We start from the raw sequence: 27,235 nt of genomic DNA, 5'->3' as shown, positions 1-27,235 counted from the left end.
AGGAGTGCAGACACGAAGAGTTATGTGATACTGATCCCTATTAGATCCCAGTCCTGAAGAGCTAGCCTGCAAAGAAGGTAGGTCCTTGTATCTTCTTGCTTGTTGACATCACTGTAGTTTTGTCTGTGAAAACTTTGAGGGGCCCAGGATGGAAGGGGTTATGAAAATCCTGAAGAACTAAAATCAAAGCACTTCCTTGATGTTGATGCGATCCAACCTCTGACCAACAAGTCAAAGACCCTAAAACTTGAAAAAAATTGAAGGAAGCTCCCCACACTATCTGAGGCATCTGTAAAGAGCTGTTGAGTTGAGACTGGAGACTGGAAAGGAAGCCACTGGTTGAGAGAAATTCACCACTTAATCTTCGGCTTGAGACAAGGAAGGAAGGGAACTAAGACATCCAGGGATGACAATGATGAAGCCACACTGACTTGAGGTACCACTGATGCTTTCTTGTATGCAGCCTGGCCAGAGACAGCACAGGAATGGTGGAAGCCATAAACACAAGGACCCTGAGGTAGTTCCTGGATGTGACTGAATCCAGAGGAAGAAGAGAGTGGAAAAAGGTAATAAGAGACAGGGCCCTGAGGGTAGGCAGAGTTACCAGCATGGGGATGGTCTGGATCCTGCAACTAAGGAAAACATAGGTTCATAGGTAGATACTAGGCTATTGACCCTAGGGCCTATATAAGCCTAGCCAAAAGGTACTCTGGTTTTCGCCACCCAAGAAAATTATTTTCCTGTGCCACTGTCGAGCAGAACCACAGAAGTGATCCCGGGGTGAATTTCCTCTCTCCCATCCAGCCATCAAGATTTTTCTTGAAGAGTGCTAATGAGGAGCTTTGTTTGATATAGATAGGTAGTTTGTTCCAGAGTATGGGGAGTCTCTGGGACAGGAATCTATCCCTCCAGCATGTTCTGTTTATTGTGGTGAGAAGATTTAGGTCCCTGGAGCGTGTAAGCTTGGAGGGATTGGGATTTCTTTAAGTGGAGCATGTCCAAAAGCTCTGGGTTTGACATAGCTTTGTGTGTTAGGCAGAGATCACCTCTGAGTAGGCGATATGCGATGGAGTAAAGCTGCAGTTTTTTGAGACAGTCTGCGTAGGGCATCTGTTTGAGACCGGTAATCCTCTTAGTGAGGTATTTCTGCGGCCTTTCCAGTTGTTGTAGGTGTCTTGTGAGATACGTGCCAAAAGGGGCATTGTACTCTATAATAGGTGTAATGAGTGACGAGTAGAGGGGAACAATGACCACTTTTTTCCTGGATGAGAAACCTTTTGTGATGAGGTGTGCCACGTAGAAGGATTTCCTGACTACTGTGGCAATGTGATTATCAAAGGAGAGACGACTGTCCACCTGTGTCCCAAGGTCTCATCACACTTTCGGTGTTAAGTGGACTATCGCCTATGAGGTAGTTCATGGATACAGAGTTTTTACCAAAAGGGATGACAATGCACTTTTGGCATTGAGCTTGAGGCCATGGCTTTGACACCAGGCATCTGTCTCAGCGAGGCCCTTTTGTAGGATGTCCACATCTTTTGGAGTTTCGATTATGGCTCCTAGTTTGCAGTCATCTGCAAACTTCATTAGCCAAAGACCTTCTGTGTTAGCCTGTACTTCAGAGAAGTAGATACCAAACAGGAGAGGACCCAGGACTGAACCCTGTAGTACTCCGCTTGTCACTGGTCTGAAGTTGGATTTGGAGTCTGCTACTTTCACAGTGTGGATTCTGTCTGTGAGCCAGTTGACAACCCATCTTGTGACATAGGGATTTATACCTAGTTTAGTGAGTTTATCTATAATTCCAGAGTGGGGGATGGTGTCGAAAGCCTTGGCGAGATCTAGATAGGCTGTGTGAACCACCTTACCCTCATCTACGGCTTTGGTGACTGCTTCAAAGAAGTCTATCAGGTTTAGGAGACATGATCTGCCTTTTACAAACCCGAATTGGGTGGGGTCCTGAGTCTGGAGATTACCAATGTCATTGTTTACAAGTTCTATGATGATACGTTCCACAGCCTTCAGACCAGGAGTCAAGACTGATTTTATAACGTTTATGATGAACCCGAGACTATGCGGCAGGGAAACAGTAAACTGGAGATCCTGAAGTTGAGCCTTCTGGGACAAAGTTTGAATGAGCAGATAATCCAGATAAGGAAAAATCTGAACCCCTCTTATCTTGCAAAGAGCAATGACAGAAGCAAGGCATTAGCTGAATACCCTGGGGCAGTACAGAGGCCAAAGGGGAAGGCAGATAATTGAAAATGCAAGGAAAAAACACAAACACATAAAAATGCCTTTAAAGGGGGTTGGATGGGGATATGAAGGTGGACATTCTTGAGATTCAGAGAGACCAAAAAGGCCTGGAGAAAAAGAAGAGAAAATAAAGTTTGTAGAGATAACATACAAAAGTAAGGGACTTTGAGAAACATGTTGAGCTGAGAATGGTCCAGAATTGTTCTCAAGGTGCCCTCCTTCCTAGGAACCAGAAACATTCTGGAATAAACCCCCCCCCCCCTTCTGGAGTAGGGACACAGCTTGAATGGTACCTTGGGTTAAGAGAGAATAAAGCACTTCTGGAAAGAGAGGAAGTTGTTCTCAAGTAGGCTGAGGGATACCCTGAATGGGAGGAAGAGATTTCTAAACCATGAAATACCTTGGTGGATAATGGACAGAACCAGAGAGTCTGTTGTGATCCTAACCAATTTGGAAGGGGACAGGGACGCAAACTGTCAGATAGAACCTGTCTTGTCCTGAAAAGGTGGTTTCTGGGGAAATAGGAGTCTGTGTAAATTTAGCAGAGAGTACAAGTCTAGAACTTGTTTTACCATTGGGTGGAGGGCAAGACTATCTATGAACAAAAGCAGAATTGGAAGGGTAATTCCTCTGAAGCTTTTGAATAGGAGAAACTAAAATATGTCTCAGCTCCTACAAGGCGTTGCCCTTATCCTGGTGATATGAAGGTAGACATTCTTGAGATCCAGAGAAACCAGCACCTCGAGAACAATTCTGGGCCATTCTCAGCGCAACATATTTCTCAAGGTCCCTTACTTTTGTATGTTATCTCTACAAACTTTAATTTCAGCAGGAGTACCAAAAAGAAAAAAAAATATTACCCAAAGAAGCATCGAATAATTTGGCCTTAATATCATCAGGCAAAGCCTGAAGACAAAGCCAAGAGTAATACTGCATAACAGAACCAAATTCAGCAGCCTGAAAGAGGCATCATAACTGCATTTAACAGAATGGTAGGCAACTTGAGAGGTAGAACCTAACATGGAAAGGGAAGAAGCCTTGCTCTTGGATTCAGGAAGATCAGAAATCACCTGAGAGATGAGGGCTAAAACATACCTGGTCATATGAGTCTGCTAATTAATAGCCCTAAAGGACAAGGCGGCAGCAGTATAGACTTTGCCCAGCATCTCCATGCCCCTATTATCCTTATCTAACATAATCACTTTAGTAGTAGAGGATAACAGCTTGGAGGATTTGTCAGAGAAGACAAACACCACAGAAGGATCAGCAGAAGGCCATTTATACAAAAATCATCATCATCATCTGGCACCTTATAAAATCTGTCAGGTTTCTTAGGAGCAGATGGCTGAGAATCAGGGGCTACAGAAGCTGCTGAAAAGGTATCTGGAAGGCAGCCAAAATGGGAGGAAGAGCAAAAGGCTTGGGAGACTCCATCTGCAGGAGCTCATAATACCTCTTCTGGATATTAGAAACATGACAGCAGTCTCAGTTAAAGCATTCCACCATACAGGAAATAGTATCCCCAAAGGAGAGTTCCTCTAAATGGAAATCTGGACTAACAGAATCATCTTCCTCTGAACTACAGTCCAAAGAGAAGGGATCTGAGAAGAGTAGGCCAACTCTTCCCCAAAATCTTGATCCTCATGTAACAACCCACCACTGGCCCACTAATCAAGGAGCCTCAATCCTCACCACTAGCACCAGTGAGGGACATACATTGGTAGGGTGACAAGTTACACACAGTATTTCCAGATGCAGCTCTCTGCATTAAGTGCAATTTCCCTTAAGAGCACACACAGACCACAACAGGTCCAGGGCTGATTTCTCCCTCTTTTTCCAGATCCCCAATAAGACTTCCCATCAGCACAGCTATAGAGTTGAGATCTCAGCTGACTGGCAAAGCCAAGACTTCCAACATTCTCTCTGTCCAACCAGTGCTTCATGTCCCTGCCCAAGTAGCTGACACACACACTCCTGGAGATTTGTTTTACACACACACACACACACACACACACACACACACACACACACACACACACACACACACACACACACACCTGGGAAAGGCTGGCACAAGTTTACTAGCGATGCCCACTTCTGCCCATACTATAAGGTAGTCATTACTGCCGCCAACCACCTGTTTATCAGTTACTTTAAGGCCCTTAACAAAGGGTGTCCAATCTTACTGTGTAATATTACTATCAACACAAATGGTAATTTGACCAAGAGCACAGCTATTAGGAGTGGCCTACACAATGTCAACAAATAAATATGCAACTACACTCAGAGCATAAATGTCTCTACACAGATCAGCCACAATGCAATGTTTAAATATATTTAATAATAAATAATAAAAGAACAACACAATACTCAGTATATACCTACAGTTACATCAGAGTTCAAAATCACACGAAATATTTAAAACAACATTTCAGGGCAGTCTCAAATAAAGAAAAACATCTAAGCTAAGCTGTGCTATATTCTTGACTGTATCTAAGAGAGTGCATGCAACCTAAACTTATTTCAGAGCAACAAGGCAGATGTGGTCAGTGGATCTTGATGTTGTCAGATCAAAGACAAAATACAGAATATTGTCTCTCACTAAGAGACTTCCCAAATTAATATCACAAATATTACTGCTGAGATAGCTTGCATAATTACATCATTTCTTGTCATCTGACTCTATCCCATGTGAAAAACCACCACTGATGCAGCTGCCAGCATTTAACATCTGCCTGTGAAAATACATACACAATGGCTTTTCCTCAAATTTTGATACTTGCTGGAAGTCATAAAGCAATAAAACACTTGTAAGACAATGCAGAAAGTTCCCTAGTTTTAGGCATTGTGTCTCCTTGCTGCCATAAAGTAATGTAATTTCAACTATTTTTCTGAAGTTAGCCTCTTGTGTTCCATTTTCCACTATTAAAATATGTACATTCAAACAGTTACAATAGTGTATGTACATTTCTGTTCCCTTCCAGTAGGGCAAGCTGTGGATCCATTTTTAAACAGCACTTTGTAAAATACCTCTTCAGCATGTCTCTACAAACCATCTTACATGACATACTGTTCTAATACATTTGTAACACAAGCATATGAATCATGTTGATATTCACAAATAACATACAATGATTTACAAAATTCCAGATAGCTGGGCTGGCAGTATCTCCTTCTGTGACACCTCATCACAGGAATCCTGCTCCCTAGGTCTTTTAAAAGCAGTGGAAGACCAGGGAGGGACAGACATAAGAGGCCCCCTGATGAGGCTTTAAAACCATTAAAGCGTTAAACAACCTCCAAGAAAAATCCTGCCATTCTCGTTGGGATCCTTAACTGCAGATGAAATATGCTTGTTTTTTTTTTTCTTTGTTTGTTTTTTGTGGGATGTCTGCATGAAAAACCCTAGGAGGGTCACACCCTTGTCAACACTCAGTAAGTGTAGTAGGCATCTCCTACCTCAATAAGATTTGCAGAATCCCCCTTGAACTCTCAGATGTAATAAGTCAAGGTTCTCCCTCAACTTCTGGAGCAGACATTTGGAAAGCCTCCAAGGATGTGTGAAAAGTTGGATCCATGCTGGCCTCTGACATGGTTTGTGACAGAAGAATAAAAAGAAATGACTATATGACCATCCAGGCTTTCACTACCTTTGAGAAAGATGTCAGGGGAGGGTGGACAGTAACCATATTAGACCTGAGGTTTTTGGCCTTTTTCTCGGCTGATGGCTGACCCCTGGGATGGGATGAATCTTCCATGACACCCAGAGCCAACAGCTTAAGATGCTGGTTTTCAAGGTAAGACAAGGAAGAGAGGTGACTATGTAGGGTCTTGAGGACAAATGCTTAGCAGATAGAACACTGCATATGGTTGTGGGAAGCACCCAGAGAGAAGATACATTAGTTGTGATGATCTTTATGAGGAATCTGCCTCCCACACTGATGTTTTCCCTTTCTGGATGACATGAAACCAACAACATTAAAAATAAAACAGAAAGATAAAAAGAACCCCAATGGGGCACTTATCTGAAAAATGGATTTGTAACCAGCACAGAAAAAAGGTGTTCAGACCAATAATCAGTGATGGCGTTTGGACTGGAGGCAAAGTTGTTCTAAAGTGTGCCTGTCTGTATGTCACAATTATGCCCCAAGCCTTATGTGGGAGCATACCTGTGAAATGCAGCCCCTTAAAATTCCTAAGGTTTTGCTGTATTGACTGGATGTTGGGTTATCCTAGGCAGGAGATCCCTTACATAAGGACTACTGCAACAGAGATATGAAAAGACATATTTTTTCATTCTTAATAGAAGACTGATTGAAAGGGAAAAATAAGCTCATGGTCTTTGGAAGCCTGAGGTATGCCTCACAGGATTAGTTTGGAATCCCACTAAAGCTTGTAACTTCCTCTTATGATAGTAAATACCTAAAGATCTGAAAGGACTGTGTCCAATAATGGGAAGCAAAGAAAAAGTTTGCCAGTAATTCTGGGGAGCAGTTGGGTGCGGAAGGGGAAGAAGAGGGCTGGAGAGGTAAAGTCAGGGCTGATCTCTATTACTGATGGTGCTCTGAAACCCACTCTGCTTGTTCTTAGAGTGCTCTTGCCATTTTTTTAAAATGACCTTTCCCTTATTTATGATGTTTATACTTGGACTGCTTTCTAAAGAAATGTCCTGGTTTTTGGTGGGTAATTTATTTTATTTTTTTGGGTAAATAGAAAGAAAAAGTTCCAAAAACAACGAATGGCAAGGTATGGTCCTTCAAGGCTTATGCGAAGCCAAGGCGCTAGAGTGCTTATTTGTTTGTGCCACTGTGAGATTATTTGCCGTTTTTTGTTAAATTTTGACCATAGCTTGACATTCGTTGTTTTTGGGACAATTACCCTTATTGTTGTCAAGAAGAAAGAAAAAGTTGTTGTGTTACTTGCATCTTTGTCTCTTTTTATCTTTTTTTAAAGACTTTGGTGGTGTGACTAACAAACAGTAAATCATCTTTTTAAAGACCTTTATTAATTTATCACTTAAAAGACTTGGGCAAACATATGCTAATAGAAAAGAAAACAAACCATATTAAGATTATTTTCCATTTACATACATTACATACAACACAAAATTTCTTTGTAATTATTATCAGTCAAATATTACAGAAATTTAATTCCTCCCTTCCCTTAAATCTCACTCCTCCTCCAGATTATTATTCTGCATGCACTGTTCCCACAATTTCTACTTATTTATATGTCATCTGCTCCTTCCCTTTAATAAATGTCCATCTTGAATTACTTTTATCTCTTTTATAATACCGAATAATTTAAATGCAGTTGGTTTAAACCTTGATTTCCATTTTCCAGTAATTTTTTGGCAGCCAACATAATTAAACTTAATAAGGCCTTACTATGTCTAGGCAATTCAGATTATGTATCCCAGCTCAAACAATCATATCCTTAGTTACAATAATTAGTTCAACAAATATTTCTGATTGTGTACTTTGTGGGGAAATTTTAAAATTGGCCAACTCATTATACTCCCAAAACAGATGTTACCAAGTAACTCTTTCTTCTCTATTACACCTCCAACATTTGCTATCTACCTGAGGAAAAATTCTTTGAAGTATGCTTGGGGTATAACAAATACTTACACAAACACTTCCAAGCAAAGATCCCAAACCTTCTGGACTTTGTTGCATACTTGGGAGGCATACAGATGTTTTCCCATTGTTCTCCTGTAAATTACTTTTCCAGTCTCTCTTCACAATCTTTTCAAATCTCTTCTGACTGATTTTTATAGATATCATTCATTATTTTATATGCTCTGCTAATCATCCCATTTTTAACAGAAGTTTCTGTTCTCAGTTCAACTAAAATCTCTACCAGAGCAGATCTTTATCTTAAGAGTCCCCTGTCCCCTTCTCTTTGCCTATACTCTGATATCAATCCCTGATAGGAAAGACAACCTTTAGTCTGCAATCTAAATGTCTTATTGGCTTCATTCTACTCTCTTACCTTTCCAGCTCTAGTTATCTGCTTTCAAATACTTTTGTTCCTTTGCCAGTTTTTCTAGTATATTCCAGTCCCCTTCTTGCCTATTCCCTGTACCCCTAATTGCAGTCATCCATATGGGCAGAATTTCATTATCCTGAATTCTAATCTGAGTTTTTACTGGTGCATGATCTGAGACAGTTATTATGTGTGTGCCAAAGGTTTCAATTAAATGAAAATGTTCCTGTGAAATATAATTTCTATCTAGTCTAGCCCATTTATTGTATCTTGGGGGATAACATGTAAGTTCTGTCCAAGTCCCTTCTACTGAATTCATATCTTCCATACCAAATATTTTCATACATTTCTTCAGAAGTCTACCTGCTTTCGTTATATTTCCCTTCTAGATCCCCCTGATGCATCCTCAATACTGCAAATCAAACTCCCATCCCCACCTATAAGTAATATTCCCTGTGGAAAGCTGATTATTTCTCCCAAAATGTTTCTTAAGCTCCATAATAGCAGCTTTTGGTGGAATATGAATACATAACAGCATAATCCTCCTCTCTTGCCAATAGCCGCTTACTGCCACAAATCTGCCATTATTATCTTTTTCCCTCTTCTATCACTATTGGAGCCCCTCTATCAATTAGTATAATCACTTCCATTTTCCTTTGTCCCTGATATTCTGCTGAATATCCATCCTGAAATACTTTCTTTGCCAAATTCACAAAGTGCTATTTGCATTCTTCACTTCTTAATATAATTCAAAACTCTTGTCTAAACCTGTAAGGCCATTTATATCCCAAGATAATATGGGTCACATAGCCATTATGATAATAGTTACTTGTCCCACCTATTATACGGGATAGTTTTTTTTAATGTGCATTTCCACCTTGTGTTAAAAGCATAGACTGCTAGTCAGGTTGATCTTTTATATAGTTGTTTCTTTTCAGTTTCATTTGAACCTATGAAATATTTTTCAAGACTTTTTGTTTTAATGGAAACAGTTAAACAAAAACTACACACATTTTCAAAACAGCCCAATGCCCTATGAATTAAGAACACACAAAACTATGTACACTTTAAAAAATGAAGTTTAACCCTCAAGAACAACTGCCCCAAGTTGACAGCTTTTACGGTTACTCATGCTAAAGCACGTTTCAGCCATCTTTCCACTTAAACTGATTGTTGTTTGTTCATTTCTTTTCTTATCACAGTCCACATCCAAAATGTGAAAGACAGCTTGCATGCTTTCAGAAAACATTAATTTTCAGGCTTAAGAATAAAATACACTGACTTTCTATAAATAAAACTAAACTGCATACTGCTCAATTAAATAAATTATAGCATTAAGGCTGCTAGGAAGGCTACCTCTTAATCATTTCCCATAATTTCAAACTTTATTTTTCACTGAATTGTTTGCCATTGTATCTTTAAATTTTATATTTACTTCAACAAAGAATGCTCAGAACTCACAAGATTAATTGCTTGTACCTGCAGACAGCTCATCTCCATGTAAAAACAATTAATCTTTGTAAACCTCACTTAGAAAAGAATGTACAGCTGCTTTCAGCTGCATACCTTTTGACTCCAACTGAAGATTTGCTAATGGAAAAACAACAAGCTAATATATTTGCAGATGTAAGAAACTTTGAATTTTTCATGGCTGTCATAATTTTGTTTTATTTTCCAAGCCTTCTTGTTTACAAAAAAACACTTGGTTTATTGCGTAAGCCAAAGGCATTAATCTAGATATTCACCCCTGTTCAAATAAGAGAAAAAGTTTTAATTCTACAGTTAATATAATCAGTGATCTTTTATACCTAACCTCACCCCACCCCAGGAGCCCAAGATCACAACATACTAACATTATACTTGCTTTTGTCCAGCCTTTCTTCTCTTGTTATACTGTAAAGCCTGTATTTCTTACAGCTAAAAGTACTTGTTAACTTCAATATCTATAACACATACAGCAGTCACTGAAAAGACTTCCCCCACATTTAAAATACTAACTACACACTACACAGTATTGTTTTACTATATATAATATACTGTTTATAATATGAAATGCTTTATACAAATACTAGCAAGATCAACTGTTTTACTTATTTTTTTTCTCTTTTTAGTGTCCTCATAAACATTTAACAACAAAAAGTGGGGTATGTGCTTTGCAGTTCACCCACACGTTTAACAAAGTAGGCAAAAGTCCAGTCTTTCCCAGCCACTTTTTACTGCAAAGCCATATTTCACAAAAGTGACTGATGCTTTATAGTCTCATTTACTCATTAATGTCAGTGTTGCATGTCTTCTTCCTGTTAATTTCCTTCTCCCAACACCAGACTCTGGTTCAAGTTCAAGGTACTCCTGATTCTACTAGTCAAATTCTGTGCTTTTTCATCTGTCTCAAAAGTATTTTCCTTTGGAACACTGGAAAAGGTCTCTCTGGCAAAGTCTCTATGAACTCTACTATCAAAAGAATGTGAAAAAGTGTCCCCTTCCACTTGCTGCCTCAGTTTTTGGATAAACTTTTTTTTATTTAGTCCTTATCCTTTTCTGCATTAAAAAAATGTCTTTGATCCTCTGGGGAAAAATACTCTGCAAGACAGCTGGCTACAGCAGCTTGAATCTCATACCCATCTCCTGACATTCCCTGACCGCTGAGATAAATTTGCTTCTCTTCTGCCTGCTGTACAGTGAATAATCATTTTCTAAAAATACTCTGCTGTCTTGAATTTTTAATACTTTGCCCTTCTGCCATAATTTTGTCAGAATCAGGTCTTTTTGCTGTTATGACTGCATCTTTGCCAATATAGGTCTTGGCTGCTTTCTCGTGGCCAAATTTGGAGCATACACTTGATGTGCCCTTTCAGTTATCAAACTCTGCTATGGAACACCAGTCCAGTTGCTTATTTGTGCTTTTATAAAATTAATATAGTTTATTCCTTCCAGTTTCTGTGGTATAGATTTTTTGCTGAACAGCTGCAGAATAATTCCCAGGCAGTGTTTTTTCTTCACTTTTTGGTTGATTTTCTTTCAATTTTTCCAAATTTCATCTTTGCTGGTACCCAAGCAGTGTACTTAATAGCCAATACCTGAATGTACCCCCCCAAAAAAAAAAAAATAAAAAGAGTTTCATTGGCACTCCTTTTTCTCAGTTCCACAGTGGGAGAGCTGAAGTTAAGCTGTTGGTCAGTGTGCAGACATTTTGGAAGTCAACAAATGACAATTTTTTTATCCAGAGGAGCACTGAATAACTCATGTCTAAGAATGACAGAGCCAGTAGCAGCTTTCTAGATGCTGCATCAGTAGCATTATATCAACATTTTATAGAAGGTTTAGTAACCTGAGAGGCAAATGAAGCATTTCTTGAAGTTATGAGCTCAAGTGCAGGTTACAAATTTCAGAAATCTTTGAAGCCATACTGTCTAACATAGCTAAAAGGAATTTAGTCATACATATGAACTTTTTTGCCAAACCCATCAAGGGCTCTGCTCTTCTTATCATTAGGAAGAGAATTAGGAGAAGAAACTAATTTATCTCCCTTCTTCAAGTCCCCAGAAATAACAACAGGGTCAGCAAAAAGGTTTTTATAAAGATATTTGTGTGAATCCCTTGCAATTTAAAATCTATCAGGTCTTTTAGAAGTGACTGGGAATCCAGGAATAAAAAAGCATCTAAAAGGGAATCTTCCAATTCTCTCAGCATTGAGGAATAGTCACAACTTTAGGAATATCCACATAGAGAAGATCAAAATAACTCTTTTGAGTGAGTAATATTCTCTTGCTTCCTTGTCTTTTAATAAATATTTTTCATCTTAGCTATAGTTTCACCAAAAGAAACGTCCTTACTGGGAGAATCAGAAGAAAGAGTACCTTACAAATCTGACCGATAGTCAGAAGGAGACGGGATCTGAGAAGCATACTCCTAGCGTTCTTCATCAGAGTGATCCTCTACATACAAAAACAAATCCATTTTTCTTTCAGTAGGAACAACAGAGTAGGCCTGTCCTAGATATAATGCTTGAAAAGCCTTTGCCAGTCCTTGAGTTAATGCAAACCAATCATCCTGAATTGTTTGAAGAGCATAATTCTCAGAAAAAGTTTGCCAAGGAGAAAAAGGAGGGGAAATGAGTTTTCTCTTCTGCTGTCTTTTATGTGGGACATCCTCCTAGGGTTTTAGGTGCTGACGGATAGACCTTTACATGAAAATCTTCAATTCCTTCTTTGAAGGAAACTTGATGAACACCCCCTTCACCTTCTGTTATTGTAACTCTAGGTTGTCTATAACCCACAGGAAAAGAGTCAGAAGAACATTTGGTAGCAGCCAGATGTGCCTCAGTCCCTGGTCAAAAGTCTCTACAGGGGCAATACTAGATGTCCTAAGAGATACTAATGGATGGCCCTGGGGCTGCAAAGGTCTCGGTAAAACAATTAAGACTAACAGCAACAATAACCTTATTTTCCAGATATTGGTCAAGGGTCCAAAGGTAGCTTCTATTAGATTTATAAGCAAAACCCTGACAAACCTGACAGGACTTAAAATTGTGCTTTATCTCAAGACAAAATAATCTGCTAGTGTGGTAGTCTTGATAAGGTATTTTTCTATCAAAGTCACACTTCCATTATTCGACACAGACATAGAAGAGAAAGTGCATGTTATATAATATAGGAAGAAAGAATCCCCAGCAGACTGTTTATCTGCCTCATCTTCACAAACTGCACCTGATGCAATGGAAAAACTGTTTACAATACTGATGCATGCCAGCACAGATGAGCACAGCAAGAAGGTTCTGGAAATAATGCAAGCATGTACACCTTGTATACCTGTAGAGTGGTGCATGGCTAAGGCAGACATAATGTTCACAGGAGAAGAGTCCTGTACTTCAGAAAGCTGGCTAGACAGAATGGACCTTTGCAGGGGAAGGCCCAGTTGTTAAGAATACTGCAACAGTGATCTAATCAAAAACATCTAACATCTACTCATTCAGTTATTGCATATAATTCATGGAACAATACCTGCCTTGAATTCTGAAACCTAAAGCAATGCTACAATTTTCCTCTGTTTGTAAACCTAAGTCTCAAGGCCACATAATGTGCTTTACAGGTGTGGCCCAGTAATATTTCAGTCACAGCATGTCCATCAAAGAACACCAAGTTCTCTAGTTTACCAGCTGTCTCTCTCCCCAATATTTTTTATGTTCATCTAATGGACTTAATTTCTGGAAGCTGTTAATGCAGTGTTTCTTAAAAATGGGCAAATGTTTCTACAGTTTGCTTTTCTGTTGAGAGAAACTACTAGTTATCAACATCACCACTTCTCAGAAGCTTGTTCTTAAAAAGGAAGGAAATCATACTTCTTAGGACCAGGTTTCTTGTCTCTACTTCTACAGCAGCTGCAACTAGGGAGTGAAGCATGAGGGCAGTCCCAGGTGTAATTCAGAATCTTTCAGGCTGGTTAGGAATTAAGTCTTATTTTAGTCGCAGCTAAAGAATAGAACATAGCATTTATAATCGCATATTCCATTTTTTGTGGGTTGTATCGGCTCAGAGAAATATCAATTACATGATTGGGACTATGAGAAGATCATGTAATTGATATTTCTTTAGGATACAACTGATTAATAATCACATCTTTCCATGTATAAAAGTAGGTTAAGTAGAAGGGGATGCCTTAAAAAATATATCTAACCTTGTAGTTAATCATGGGAAGTTGGATCTGAAATTGGAACAGTAAATGTGCTGATCCCTCTGCAGCTATTACTGTAGCTACCACTCAAGTAGCAGTTTGAAAGCATTCAACTTACATCAGTTAAGTGAATAGTTGATGTCCTTATATGCGATATGATTTTATAGCTATATATTTGAAATTGGACATGATGTTGGAAATAACATCTACTATTTTTAAGAGGTGCTGACTTTTGCGTGACTGATATGAATGCTGTTACTTGGGTGACAATTTGAATGCTATTTGGACATTTGTTAGGATGCTATCATCATATAGAAAAATATATCATTTATATATATTTTTAAATAGACATAGTAGTGATTAATACACTTGTGTAGGAAATTTACCACCATTTGATATTCATCTTAGTTATGAATTTTTATCAAGCCAAATTTGTGCATAAGTGGATGATATAGACAGTAAACACTATCTTCTAAGTGACTTTGGCTTTGTTGAGTGAGGCACGTAAACTGCTATTCGAGTGGTAGCTTATATGGTCTGACTATATGTCATGAGAGGGTGGAAACATTGTAACAACATAAAAGGTCTATACAATGGAAAATAATTGTTATTAGTTACTAATGGGAATTGTAATAGAAGGTATTCTCCACCTGAATGCTGAACGTATGGAAGCAGAAGCATTTTAATACAGAGCTTGGCTTAGTATAATTATTATGACAATGAAATACTCCATGTATTTGCTTATATATACATGATAATTTCATGCTTAATGTGTTACAATACTCTGAAGCTGAACATTAGATGTGTATAAATAAGTGATGCATTGAATTTGACATCCGGTAACGCTAGTGAACATTACTGCAACTTTAGGTAGTTGTATAAATGGATGTAATAGTATTTATTTTATTTAATTAATATAGGTAAAAAAACAGACTCTATTTACATTTTATGAGTAATGTTGGAGGAACTTATGAAAGTTTAATAACTTGTTTTTAAGAGGGATGATGACTTGAAATTGTTTAACTTAACCTGATGTCATTATCCTACATATGCATGTAAAAATAGGTCCAATAGTAAAAGGCAGAATATTTGACTTAATGTAGCATTTTCTATATAAATGTTTGATTATTTAACTTGTTTAGATTATATATTGATGGTCTGATGAAGCCACGCTAGTGGTGAAAGCGCTAACCTACAAATAAACGTTTTTAGAGATTTCCATTAGATGGTTTTCAAAGTCGTGCTTCAGTGTACCGCTATTGTTTTTTACATAAAGAAACTGCTTGCAACTCTTGGTACTTGTATTAATATACTTGGTGTCTTGCAACAACCTCTGTATTCCAAAGCCGTGAATCTTTACTGGTCATTATTCAAATATATATGGATTGATATACATTTCTAGAACAACTGAAAAGAAAAAGATTTTTATTACTCTGTAACAGTGACAGGAAAACATTAAATCTCACCACTGAAAAAAAATGTACTTTTCTAAAGCAAGCTGTTGGGTTCTGTGCACATACATTACAGTAGTCACTAAAATAAGCATATACCGTTTTCCAACGATGCTGAGGCCAAGACCTCTGCCAGACTTCTTCTGGAGGTCAACAGAAATGAGATCTAAATTCTCTTCATCTTTATACTGTGACTCATCTCTGTAGACAGAAAGTAACACTTTCTGAGGGGTTTTCCTCAAGGCAGTGATAGCTTCTTCATGTGAAACATTTCGTAAATCCACACCATTAACCTAGAAAATAAGACAATTTTTCAAATTTGTTTTAGGTACACTTTTTTCCTTTCACAATTCAGAATGTGTATTGTTCTTGGACACTGACTGTACATTTCAATGTAATGCACTGTGCTGTACCATTCATGTTGCTAAAGTAAGAAATACAGTGTCTTAGCAAGTAAACTATCTTCCTCATTCTTAAATACGGCTTCAATGTATTCTACAGCAATGGAGGTTTCAGTCAGTTAATGCCATGCAAGCTACATCAAATAATTATATACCAAATTACTATACCATCTTTGGTGCCTATATTTAAAAGTGTAAGCAGCTGTATCGAGTAGCTATAGCTTCCACAGAAGCCTACTAAGTTCTGCTCTGCCTAGGATGGAAACACCATGGTGACTGAGCTAAGTATTCCTACTAATGCCATTGGTTACCTAGCTTACTAAGTTACAGACAAGCATTTCTTCACTTCTAACGTACATATCACACAGCTGTTACAAGAGGGATAAGTGTGATTCAGACAGTGTAACCGCATAATTACAGTGCTTTATCTACTTCAGAAAAGTTGCCAAATCCATCTTCTCTGTAAACAGTGCAGCATAGCTACTGATAAAGTAATACATATGCACAATATATTTGGGGGTGGGATAGAAGTAGGGCATAAAATTATTCTGCTCTGGGATACCACAATCTCCTCTCCAGCCCTGAACATCAGATTAGGTCCAGGAGGAAGTACACCTGTGTCCCACTTACCATAACTGTAAATGTTTGAGTAGATCAATGTGCAGTACTAATCTTCATGGTCTTCCTGCCATGCAGAAGCCCATGACTGGCTCAATTTCCATTGTCTTTTAGCATCATCCCAAGCTAAGGGCTGCTCAATGACCAATGTCCAGAGGTCAGGGTATAAGAAGGGCATTCATCGACACCATCTTCTTTCTAAGACAAGAAAAGCAGTTTGATGCCTGCGGATACCATAACCTCCCAAGCTGTCTGGTTTTGGTTGAGAATGCAAAGAATAAGAAACGTAAGAGTAGATGAGATGAGCCAAAGGGATTAACAGAGATGACCCCTGCATCGTTGAGGTGGAGGAATGTGGGAATATGTACTGCATCACTGATCTACTCGAACATCTGCAATTATGGTAAGTGGGTCACGACTGTACTATGTTCTGCATAGTGAAAGTTGTAGTACTAATCACAGGGAAGACTTCCAAAGCTATTCTGAGAGTGGAGGAGATTATTGTAGGTTTAAAAAAAATAATATTTTGTAGGATAGCGGAGCGAACCCTGCTCTGTCCTATTTTATAGTGTTTAGTAAAGGTGTGAACATAATTCCAAGTGGCTGCTCTACGATGGTTTGACTGGGAACTCCTTTGAGGGAAGCAGTGGTAGCTGCCCCATGCCTGGCGGTATGGGCTCTAATGTGGCCAGGTAGAGGATTTCCATGGTACAGGTAACAAAAGCTGATGCAGTTTGTAATCCATTTAGAGAAGGTTTACTTTGAGAAATGCTTGCCCTGTTTTCCCTCTGTGAACGATACTAACAACTGGTCTATGTTGTCCCTACCTTTTGTTCTTTAAAAGATAGTACCCAATTTGTCTGTGGACATCCAGTGAGTGGAGAATTCTTTCCACTTTGTTCTGTTGATTTGGAAGGTAGACTGGCAGATGGATAGCCTGGTTAAGGTGGAGTTCTGAAACTACCTTTGGCATGAATGACAGGTTTGTTATGAGGGTTACCCTGTCCCTGTAGAAGACAGTGAAAGGCTCTATAGAAATGACAGCTTGCAGTTCAGAGACTCTTCTAGCTGAAGTGATGGCTGTAAGGAAGGTGAGCATCTTGACAGGCACAGTAGCAGCCGGCTCAAAGAGTGGCAGAGTTAGTTTTTCCAATACATGGTTTAGATCCTGTGCTGGAAAGTGGTTCTTTCTGGGAGATCTCAAGTGAATCACCCCTTTTAGAAACAGTTTCAAGTGAGGGTGAGAGAAGAGTGGTAGAGTAACCTGCAAGCACACTGAGATATCAGAAGCATGGATCTTTATACAGGAATAAGAAAGACCCTGTTCAGACCGTACTGATAGATAAAGCAGCACTAAAATGATGTCTCCTTGAGCTTGGATAGTGTGCAGTCCATGACACCAGGTAGAAAATCTCTTCCATTTTGCCATGTATGATTTTCTGGTGACAGGCTTTCTTGCATTCTTCAAAATACATAGCATCTCTTTTGGGTAAGGCAACAAGGTGGGTGTAATGACCCAGTCTTCCAGACAGCTAAACTGAGAGTTGCCAGGCCGGGGTGGAATACCAAATCGCTGATTTGGCTTAGAAGGCCTTTGTCTTTTGGGTGCATGCAAAACCTCTCCTCACTGAGGATGAAGACAAGAGAATCAATATTGTCTGGGCCAGAAGAAGGCTACCAGTATCATGCTAGGCTTGTCAGTCTCACTCTCTCTAAGTACAGTAGGAATCAAAGGTAATGGAGAGAAGGTGTACAGGAACCAATGGGTCAATATGAATGCAGTGGAATCTATTTTCCATGCTCCATCCTGTTGAGTTCTGGAGCAGAATCTCAGAAGTCTTTGTTGCAGAGAAAGATAAAAAGGTCTGCAGTGGGGAGCTCCAGGAACACTTTGCTTTTCAACATCCATTTGTCTATATTTAGTAGGTCCGTGTTCAAGGGGTCTGCTAGAAGACTGCTTTAGTCCAGGATGTACGATGCTATGACAGTAATCCCCAAGTCTTGGGCTAGCATCCAGATCTTTATTGTAAGGCTGCACAGTGGGTAAGGTAAGGTCCCTCCTTTTTTGTTTATGCACTGCATGACTGTGGTATTGTTTGCCCAGAGTTCCTGAGCTTAAATGCTGTCAGAAAGCTTTTATGGCTAAGACGACTGCTAGCATTTCCTTCAGATTGATATGCAATTTCCTCTGTTTGGGGGACCAAATGCCCTGCACCCAAAGCAGGACTAGTGGGTCTCCCCAAGTTACAGCCCGGCCGGTCTTATCTGCCTGATGCAGTGTAAAAAGTTGCTCTTGGGTTCTCTTGTATGGTGTTCTTCCACCATAGAAGTTCCTTCTTGAGGTAGGGTAAAATGGGTAGAAGGGTTTCTAGGGAATCAAAGTGCTACCCCCAGACATTTTTGAGAAACCACTTGAGTTTCCTCATGTGTAGCTTTGCTGATGGCATATATCCTAATGTTATTAAGAACTCTCTAGCCAAGACAAATTATTTTGTGAGTAGTTTGTTCAAATAACCTGTCAAGAAACCATCTTGTCCTGAGGAAGAAGTGCTTTCCCTTGGATAGAGTCCATCAGGGTGTCTTATCTGAGACTTTTGTATAACTAACATGAGGCCCACCTTTTGGGAGCAGGTCTGGAGGGCATCCAGGGTCTCAGAAATGGATCTTCCCTAGATGACACAGTCGTCTAAGTAGGGATAGATGTGTACCCCCCTCCCACCCCAGCATTCCACAGTGTGCCATGAGGGGTGCCAGACATTTTGTAAAAATTCTTCAGGCAGTAGAGAGACAACATGGTAAAGGACAAAATTTGGAAGTGGGAGGCCTGATACTATTAAGCATAGGTATTTTCTGTGGCTGACTGCCATAGGAACATGAAAGAAAGATTCCTTAAGGTCAATAGTGACCATGGAAGCATCCTGAAAAATCATGGGTAGATTTTGCAATGTAATTTTGGTACATACATGATTACAAAGACATGCATCTGGAGTGTTTCTCCCCGGGCCTCCGCTGAAAATTGGATTTGTTCCAAGTCGGACTTTCCCGGTAAACAAATGTTAAATAAATAATAAATAAATAAATTAGTTTAGCTTTGAAAAATCTAGGCTCGATCTCCAGGTTCTCACTTTTCTTGGGACCAGGAATATCCTTTTCTCCTTGACCTGGAGATGCTAGCTGCATGGACCAGTGATGAAGAAAACTTTGATAATCATAGGCAAGAAGTTTTGTTGTCCCTTTAGAGATCTTGGTATGCCCAAGAAGGTGGGGGGGTCCCTGAACTGGATACAGTATTCCCTTTTCTATAATGCTGAGGACCCATTGATTCCTTGGTGATAGTCTTCCACTGGCTTAGGAAGCAGGACAGTCTTCCAGCCAGGTGTCCAGATAGGGAAGGAGTGTTAGTACACAGTCACACTTGTTCTCTGTTGAACATGCTCTTTGGTGGCACCTGATTTATGTGGCTGTTCTGTATACCATCTTCTGAATTGCCTTGATCTTTTTCCATGGGGAGGCCCCCCTTGACCTGTCTAGGTGGAAAGGGCCAAGGTTTAGAGGGACAGTTTCTACTGTACCTCTGGGTAGGAGATAAGTAGAATTCTTTGACAGTTTTTGTTTGCCTTTTTGTCTAGTTTCATAGAGACTTATTCAGCTGGAGATCGAAACAGAAACTCTTTGTCTGGTGGGGCATCCAATGACTTTGCTTTTACTTGATCTGATAGTGGCTGAGTTCTGAGCCATGCATGTCTGCAGATAGCTGAACCTGTGGCAGCTGCTCTGAAAGAAGCATCTAAGGCAATGTAGCCACATTTCAAGGAATGCCTGTCTACCTGTAAAGTTTCCTTAGCTATGTCCTGCACCTCCTTGTACAAGGTTATATCTGCCATAGCATTACATTTTGCTATTATTTTATCTTGAAGTGATTCCAAGTATTTTATCATATGGAATCGGCAATATAAAGCTCTCAATGCTAGGGCTGCAGAGGATTAAGTTTTCTTGCCAGATCTATCCAGCAGTCTGCTCTCCCTGTCATTAAGTAGGGGATGACTGGGTGGTCCTTTGGGAACCTCTTTAGTAGATTCAGTGGAGACCACAAAGGGATTAGCTTTAGGAATTTTGTAGAGATGCTTGCAAAAGTCAAGCACTGGTTTCCTATGTGCAGGATGTAGAGCTATGTTCTCAAAAACATCATCTAGTACAAAGTGTACTGCAGGAATAGCCAAAGGCTTCTAATGTGACTGTGCCTGGAAGAACTGCATAGTTTCCCAGTTAAAAGCTTCCTTCATTTAAGTGTCTCCAAAGCAAAGGCCTTTGGGTGGGTAAGCTGAAGAGAGAATATCATGTGAGTCTGAGTCAGGGTAGGTTTGGGGATGTAAATGACTTGAATAAGAGAGTTTTTCCTCATTCTCAAAGGATGAAGAGTCTTCATTCTCTTGGGAGTCTACTGCCCTTGTTCTTTTAGTCAGAGTTGGAGAAGCCTCAGAAGAAGGTTGGGAGGGTTCTCGGGATTTATGGATGAATTCCATGAATTCCTGTGCTAGCTTGACAAGATCCTGCACTTCAGACTGAGATGCAGAGGCCAAGGGCAGTTAAAAAGATTAACTGATGTACATAAGGGATGCGGTCATCTCATCGCAACCTCAGTAAGAACGTCGGCAGTTAGGGAAGACCTAAGGTCTCACTCTGGAACCACTTCTCGGACATCAGAAACTGATATCTGCATAGTAGTGTCAGACCCAACTGACATGTCAGTGGTGGTGGTGGTAATATTTGTAGGTAGGCCAAGGACCGTAGTAGCCTCCCAAGGGGTCATGACAGAGAGTTTTGGCCTAGCAGTTGCTGGTCCCAGGGGGGTGCAAAGTTGCTTCACGTAGGTCTTCAGTCAAGCTAGGAGCTGACACAATAGTTTTTTTTCTGTGGTCTCTGGATCCCAACTTTTTTTTTTTATCTTTTCATTTTTTTTGGGATATCAACAGTAGCTGCTAGAGTTAATATGGGCCCTACAGAAGTTGGATGCTGCAACGCTACTGAAGAAGCGAATGACAAGGAATCCATATAAGCTGTGAGTACCTTGGCCCTATGCTTAAGGGTTTTTTTTTTTTACAATAAACTTAGCACCATCAAACAGTTAGAGAAACTGTGCTGAGGACCCAAACAAAACAAGCACAATGAGTGAAAATCTTTGTGTGGGATTTGTTTTCCACAGGCCAAACATTTATTAACTTTTGAACATTACTTAGAGAAGAAATTTCCTCAACAGGGTTCTTATCCACTGAAAACATGAGCTGAGTGATGGACTGCAAGCATATAAAGCACACTTGAAGTACACTGGACTGCACGGCTAGAAAGAACTAAGAACTGATGGATGTCCTTCTTATACCCTGACATCCAGATTTTGATCCTTGAGTGTTCATCGGCTTGTGATGATGCTAAGACTCTGAAAATTAGACCAGTTGCAGGCTTCTGCATGGCATGGCAGGAAGACCCAAAGGATTAGTATTGCAACTGAATATGAAGAACTTCAACTGGCTTTGGGGATATGGAGATTGAGGAGGATCAAGCTGACAGCCAGCTGTGAGAAAGAAGCAAAATATATTTCCTGAAAAAACACACACACACACACACACACATATTATATATATATATATATATATGTGTAACACACAAAAACAAAACGCCAGCAAGAGGGTCCAAACGTTTATCTGCCCAGAGATTTAATAAAGATAAAAAATAAATAAATAATGAAGCGCTTTCTTCTCACTCTGGAGACTTCATCAGAATACAAGCCATCGTGAAATGCAATCTTATGAAATACAAGTTGTCCTAAACTACTTGTTGATTACTCCCTAATTAAACTTGTGCATGTTACATTTCTATTGCTTTCATAAAGTGACAGTACTTGTTCATCTGTCATAGTCATTGACTAAAAACTACAAATTATATCATATGAAACAAATTTCAGCTATAAACCATTATCTAAAAACCACAATGCAATAGCATATTTGATGAATTAAAACATTGCTACAAAAGGAACAATACTAAAATGTTTCAAACGCTTCCTAAAATTCCTGAAAATTCTAAAGCTTACTGGCCTTCATTTGTAAAATGAGGAGATGGAGGTGTGCTTATTTAAACCTGATGGGAAGGTGGTACCTAATCTAATCTGCCATACCAATTCATGCTTAGCTAATAAATTTTCCAATCCCCCTACCCCTCATGGGCCTTGCACTATATGCTCCAAAATGCCAAAAATAAACTTCTTGAAAGAAGGGCAGGTTAAGGAACGTTTATACAAAGCACTGTTTTCTTTTGTATTAACAATATTGTAAGTATGTTCGTTAATACGCAACTTAAACATATGCTCGGTTTTGCCTACATAAAGTCCAGAACAACCCAAGCATAAATCCAAGCAGACCACCCCTTGCGTACCACAGTTACCTCTCTGAAAAGTAACCCTAGATTTTGTGATATTCTCTAACACAGAGGTTTGTTTCTTGGCAATAGATCCACATTGCTTACAATGCCCACAGCATGTAGTTCCCACTTATTTTGTGGTAGTGTAGGGGGAATAATTGACACAATGTTCAAAAGAATTTTTCAGATTAGGTGCTATCTTAAAAATAAAAGTGGGTTCAGACCCATCAATATTATAAAGAATTGGGCTGACTTTAAAAACATTCCAGTTTTTCTTGACAATTTCTGTTCCTTAGAATATTTAATGTATTGTGCTACCACAGCTTTCTCATACTTCCTTCATTTTCAGATGAATACTTGCCTTCTAGGCCAATGCCTAAAAGTAGTTTATATTTACCCCCACCAATCTGCAAAAACTGCTTCACAAATGGAACTTACCAAGTTGCTACGGTATCCTCTAACCAAAAACACTTCCTTTAACTTATCCAACTCTCCCTTCACCTCACCTTGAAGGGATGCCAATCTGGCCATCCTGATACATTGTTCTTTCACTAAACTCTTTTTTTGTGAAAGGTGATGACAGCTAGTATGGTATAAGTAGGAAATGAGGAATGCTGCTTTCTTGTAAACATATTTAAACCCAGACACTGCATGGGATATAAGTGTGTCGAGATAATTAATCTTCTCTCTACTCCAAGTGCAAATAAATTGTAAAAAATCCATGGTGTTACTCAGATATTCTACAAAAGAATGATCCTCATCCTCAGCACCGTCCCATAACATAAAAATATTGTCAAGGTACCTGGGGTAAAGTTTAATTTTGAAAAAAAGGGCTATTAAAAACACATTTGCTCTCCCAACTAAGCAAAAAGTTACCAAATATTGGGGCACAAACTTCACCCATAGGAGCTACCCTAATTTGTTGAAAAAACTCTCCTTCAAAAATAATATAACTGTTCTCTAAAACTATGGAGGTCAATTCAACCAAAAGGTTAATTTTTTTCATTAGATAAACGGGAGAACTGACTGAGACTATCACGAAAAAAATCCAAGCCCTCTGTCCTTGGAATCACTGTGAACAAATCAACACCATCCATAGTTACGAATATGAAATCTTTGTTCTACAGATCCTTTTTCAACCTTCCCAAAAAGTCTCACAAATCTTTCAGGAGATAGGGGACCACTTCATAAATGTGCTTCAGCCACCTACTGATAAGAACTGCCACATTGGTCTAAATGGGGGATTCGAAACATTCTTATGCATTTTGGGGATGCCAAAAATGAGAATAACAGGCTTTGGATTCAATAAAAAGTCAAATGTCTCAGTGTCTATGCTTTGGTTTAATAAATATTCTTCCAAAAATAAATCAATAACATGGTATGCTATGTTTATTTGATTTTTAGAAACAGGGATGTAAACCTCAGCATTGTGTAGAATCTCTAGCATAGCATTAGAATAGCCATGGGCATGATATAACACTGTGCCACCCCACCCCCCTTTGTCAGGTTTCATAATTCGTACTGCTCCATTATTCCATACCTTATCAAAAAGCATTTTTTTCTTCTTTGGTCAGGTTAGAAATATAGCTCTTGTTAGAATAACTCAAACTGTACAATTCTTCTGTAACTGCCTTTTCAAAAATGTGAATAGTCTCGTGTAGAGGGGGATTGAACACACTATGTTTTTAATATTAACTTCTTGCTCATTGCTCCTCTTCCTTGGTTCCTTTTTCTTGACATGAAAAAAAGCTTCCTAGTAAATAATTTCAACTCAATCATCCAATCTGCTGGGAACAAACTTACAACCTTTTTGAAATAGGGAAAAATGCTCTTTCGTGATAACACAATCCGTGCAGTTTATATATATATATATATATATATATATATATATATATATATATATATATATCTTCCCCCGTGTTTTCTTCCCATACCCTTTGCGGGGTGACAGGGGTGAAAGGTTCAAATATTTCTGGTCAGGGTCTCCCAATTGCATGGAATGACTTGCTAGCCTCTTTGAACATTGTGGATACTGAAAATCCTGTACTTCATCACTCAGTATAAGACTCTCTAGCCAGACACTCCCTAAGAGCATCCATCACCCCTCCCCCTGCCACAACTGAAACAGATGAATGCTCATAATTTGAATAAAAACCTTTCTTTTCTTTTCTAAGAAAAAACAATGATTTGCTAGGGTAGGCCTATCTATTTTTATATTGCTTGATGTCCCTCTCAAGCTTTTTTTTTTTCTTTAGAAAATGTTACTACGTTTACTATCAACTCTTCTTTAAACATTTTCATACAAATTTTTAAATGCTCCAAATAACAACTCTTGTTAAAATTTTGTGATACAACTCTACCACATCTTTACTTACAGTCCCGATATATAGCTCATTATATTTAGCAATCTTTTGCATGAGCTTGGAACCATGTGCATCAAACATCTTAAAATCATCCACAAGTTCCCTGCAATACACCAGCCCAAAAGGACAATTGCATAACCTTAATCTCTGTGGTACAATCTTTTAATTTAAACATTGCCTTAAATAATTATTTTCAATTTGTAAACTTTTCATTTCAGTAACTCTCTTTTCAAATAAAAAAATGAAGTCTTTAAGAGAGGGAAAGTGCTTCTAAACAAATGCGCTGTCCATAAAACCATTACTGAAATCACTCTGAAAATCAAATGTTCTGTACAGTAAATTGCCATCAGAAGTGTTATCATTATAAACCTCCTCTCTGAACTGCTTGGAGGAATGTACTCATACCTCACTTGTAAATAGAGTCAGTACCTGCGACAGCAGTGTACAATTGTTGAAAAGGTCCATGTGCCTGCGAAACAACGACCAACGAATTAACTTCCAAACTCTTCCCCTTATTATGTGGAAACTGCGAGGAATTAGTGTTAAACAGATACTGCTGTGAAAAAACACCTTCATCCACCACAGACACTGTATTAACAGCGGCACAAGAATTTTCAGCCCCCAAAAACAGGAACCAGAAGTGAGGATGAATGAAATGTGCCACCACTGCCTACACCTCCTCGGTCTCCCACTAATAAAGATATATGATAGAAGTTAACCATTTTCACAGGTATCTCTCTTTTTGACAGTAAGACCACTGAGGACAGTGTTAATGGAAAATTCAGTGGAGAAACCTGTCAAAGGCCTCAGTGACTGCAATATTCTTTGTCTGATCTATAGGATAATGGTGGTAGGAATCAATTAATTTTCTAATTTCTCCAGACTCTCAATGCTGAGTTTCAGGAGCAAACCAAAGCCTTGGCTACCTTACCACAGAGGATGACCTGCTCAAGGGAGCCACGGGGCCCAGATGTCCAGAAGGACATCATTAGTTTCTCTTTCATGAGTATGAGGCTACTATCCACTCAGAAGATGAAAAGGAAGTCTGTCACTGAGAGGAAGATTCAAATCACTTTCGAATTTAGATCAGAAGGCATATGAAAAACTACAGGTCAAACCCCATACTCTCATCTGAAATACTTAGCACCTACAGATTATTCTTATATGAACCAACTACTGCTCACACCTGCAGTGATCTTCTCCATTCATATCCATCAAATCATACCTCATTACATCAGCATTTAGAATTTTAAGTTCCTAGACCAATGGGGTAAAAAAAAATCTATGTAGCTTCATCATGACAAATCATGAGAGCAGCATTTAAAAAAGCAGTACGACACTGTTTGCAGTCGGCCAGCTTAGAACTGCAGGTTAAGCTTCTTGCCAAGTCAGATAACTGCATTAAGGCCCATAGGCAGTCAAGGCAGTACTTACAAAACAAATACACATCCAGAACTGCTCCATTTAGGTTGGTATTTTAAAGACATGCATGGTTGCATGTCTCAGGTCTGTCTTCTAACGCATACACAATATATTTTTCATTAGACATAACCTGTCTGTAAAACAAGTTAAGAGGTTCTATCTGACCTTGATGGACAGGGTCAAGAGAATACCTCTATACACTAATTAAGTAAAACTTAAAAAGGATAGGGTGCAATCTTAGAAAGGGGTTGAAATGGAAACAATAAGCCCAATCTGTGCCAAAACTTCAATGCAGCTCTCAGGTAAAGCATTTTTTTAACTTGTGCTAAAATATCCACCACCTCCAAACCAAGATTCTGTACAGCCACTAGGATTTTTATAACTCACCTTTCTAAAGTTCTGGAAGTGGTCGGGGATGTTTTACTAAACATATCCATGAGTAGAATTCCCTCATTCTATTTGACTGGACAATCCAACTGCAGAGCAGGGTCCACCCCGGAATGTCATTCTTACCTTTATCATCTTTCTCCTCTTCTGGGTTCACACTATTATATTCTGCATTTATGGCAGTTAGTTTTTCACTTGTTAGCCAAAGATGTTCGACAACAAATACCTTTCTCAAACACAGGAGATTCTTGGTTTTCCATAAAAGGGC

General features: G+C 39.0%; 1 protein-coding gene across 1 annotated transcript in view; it reads right to left on the bottom strand.

Annotated features, from left to right (window-relative positions):
- The window catches only part of PATJ (PATJ crumbs cell polarity complex component), a gene marked incomplete in the record, with an annotated part of 2,990,875 nt that overhangs the window by 272,984 nt on the left and 2,690,656 nt on the right, over window positions 1–27,235 (bottom strand). The window contains 1 exon segment of the mRNA XM_044085542.1: window positions 15,465–15,658. Within this exon segment, the coding sequence (XP_043941477.1) occupies window positions 15,465–15,658 (194 nt within the window).

The sequence above is a fragment of the Protopterus annectens genome, chromosome 10.part0 (genome assembly GCF_019279795.1).
Source record: "Protopterus annectens isolate FY-2018-M chromosome 10.part0, PAN1.0, whole genome shotgun sequence".
In the NCBI taxonomy this organism is placed as follows: Eukaryota; Metazoa; Chordata; order Ceratodontiformes; family Protopteridae; genus Protopterus; species Protopterus annectens.
The sequence above is the reverse complement of the archived record's forward strand: the minus strand, read 5'-3'. Positions and strand labels throughout refer to the sequence as shown.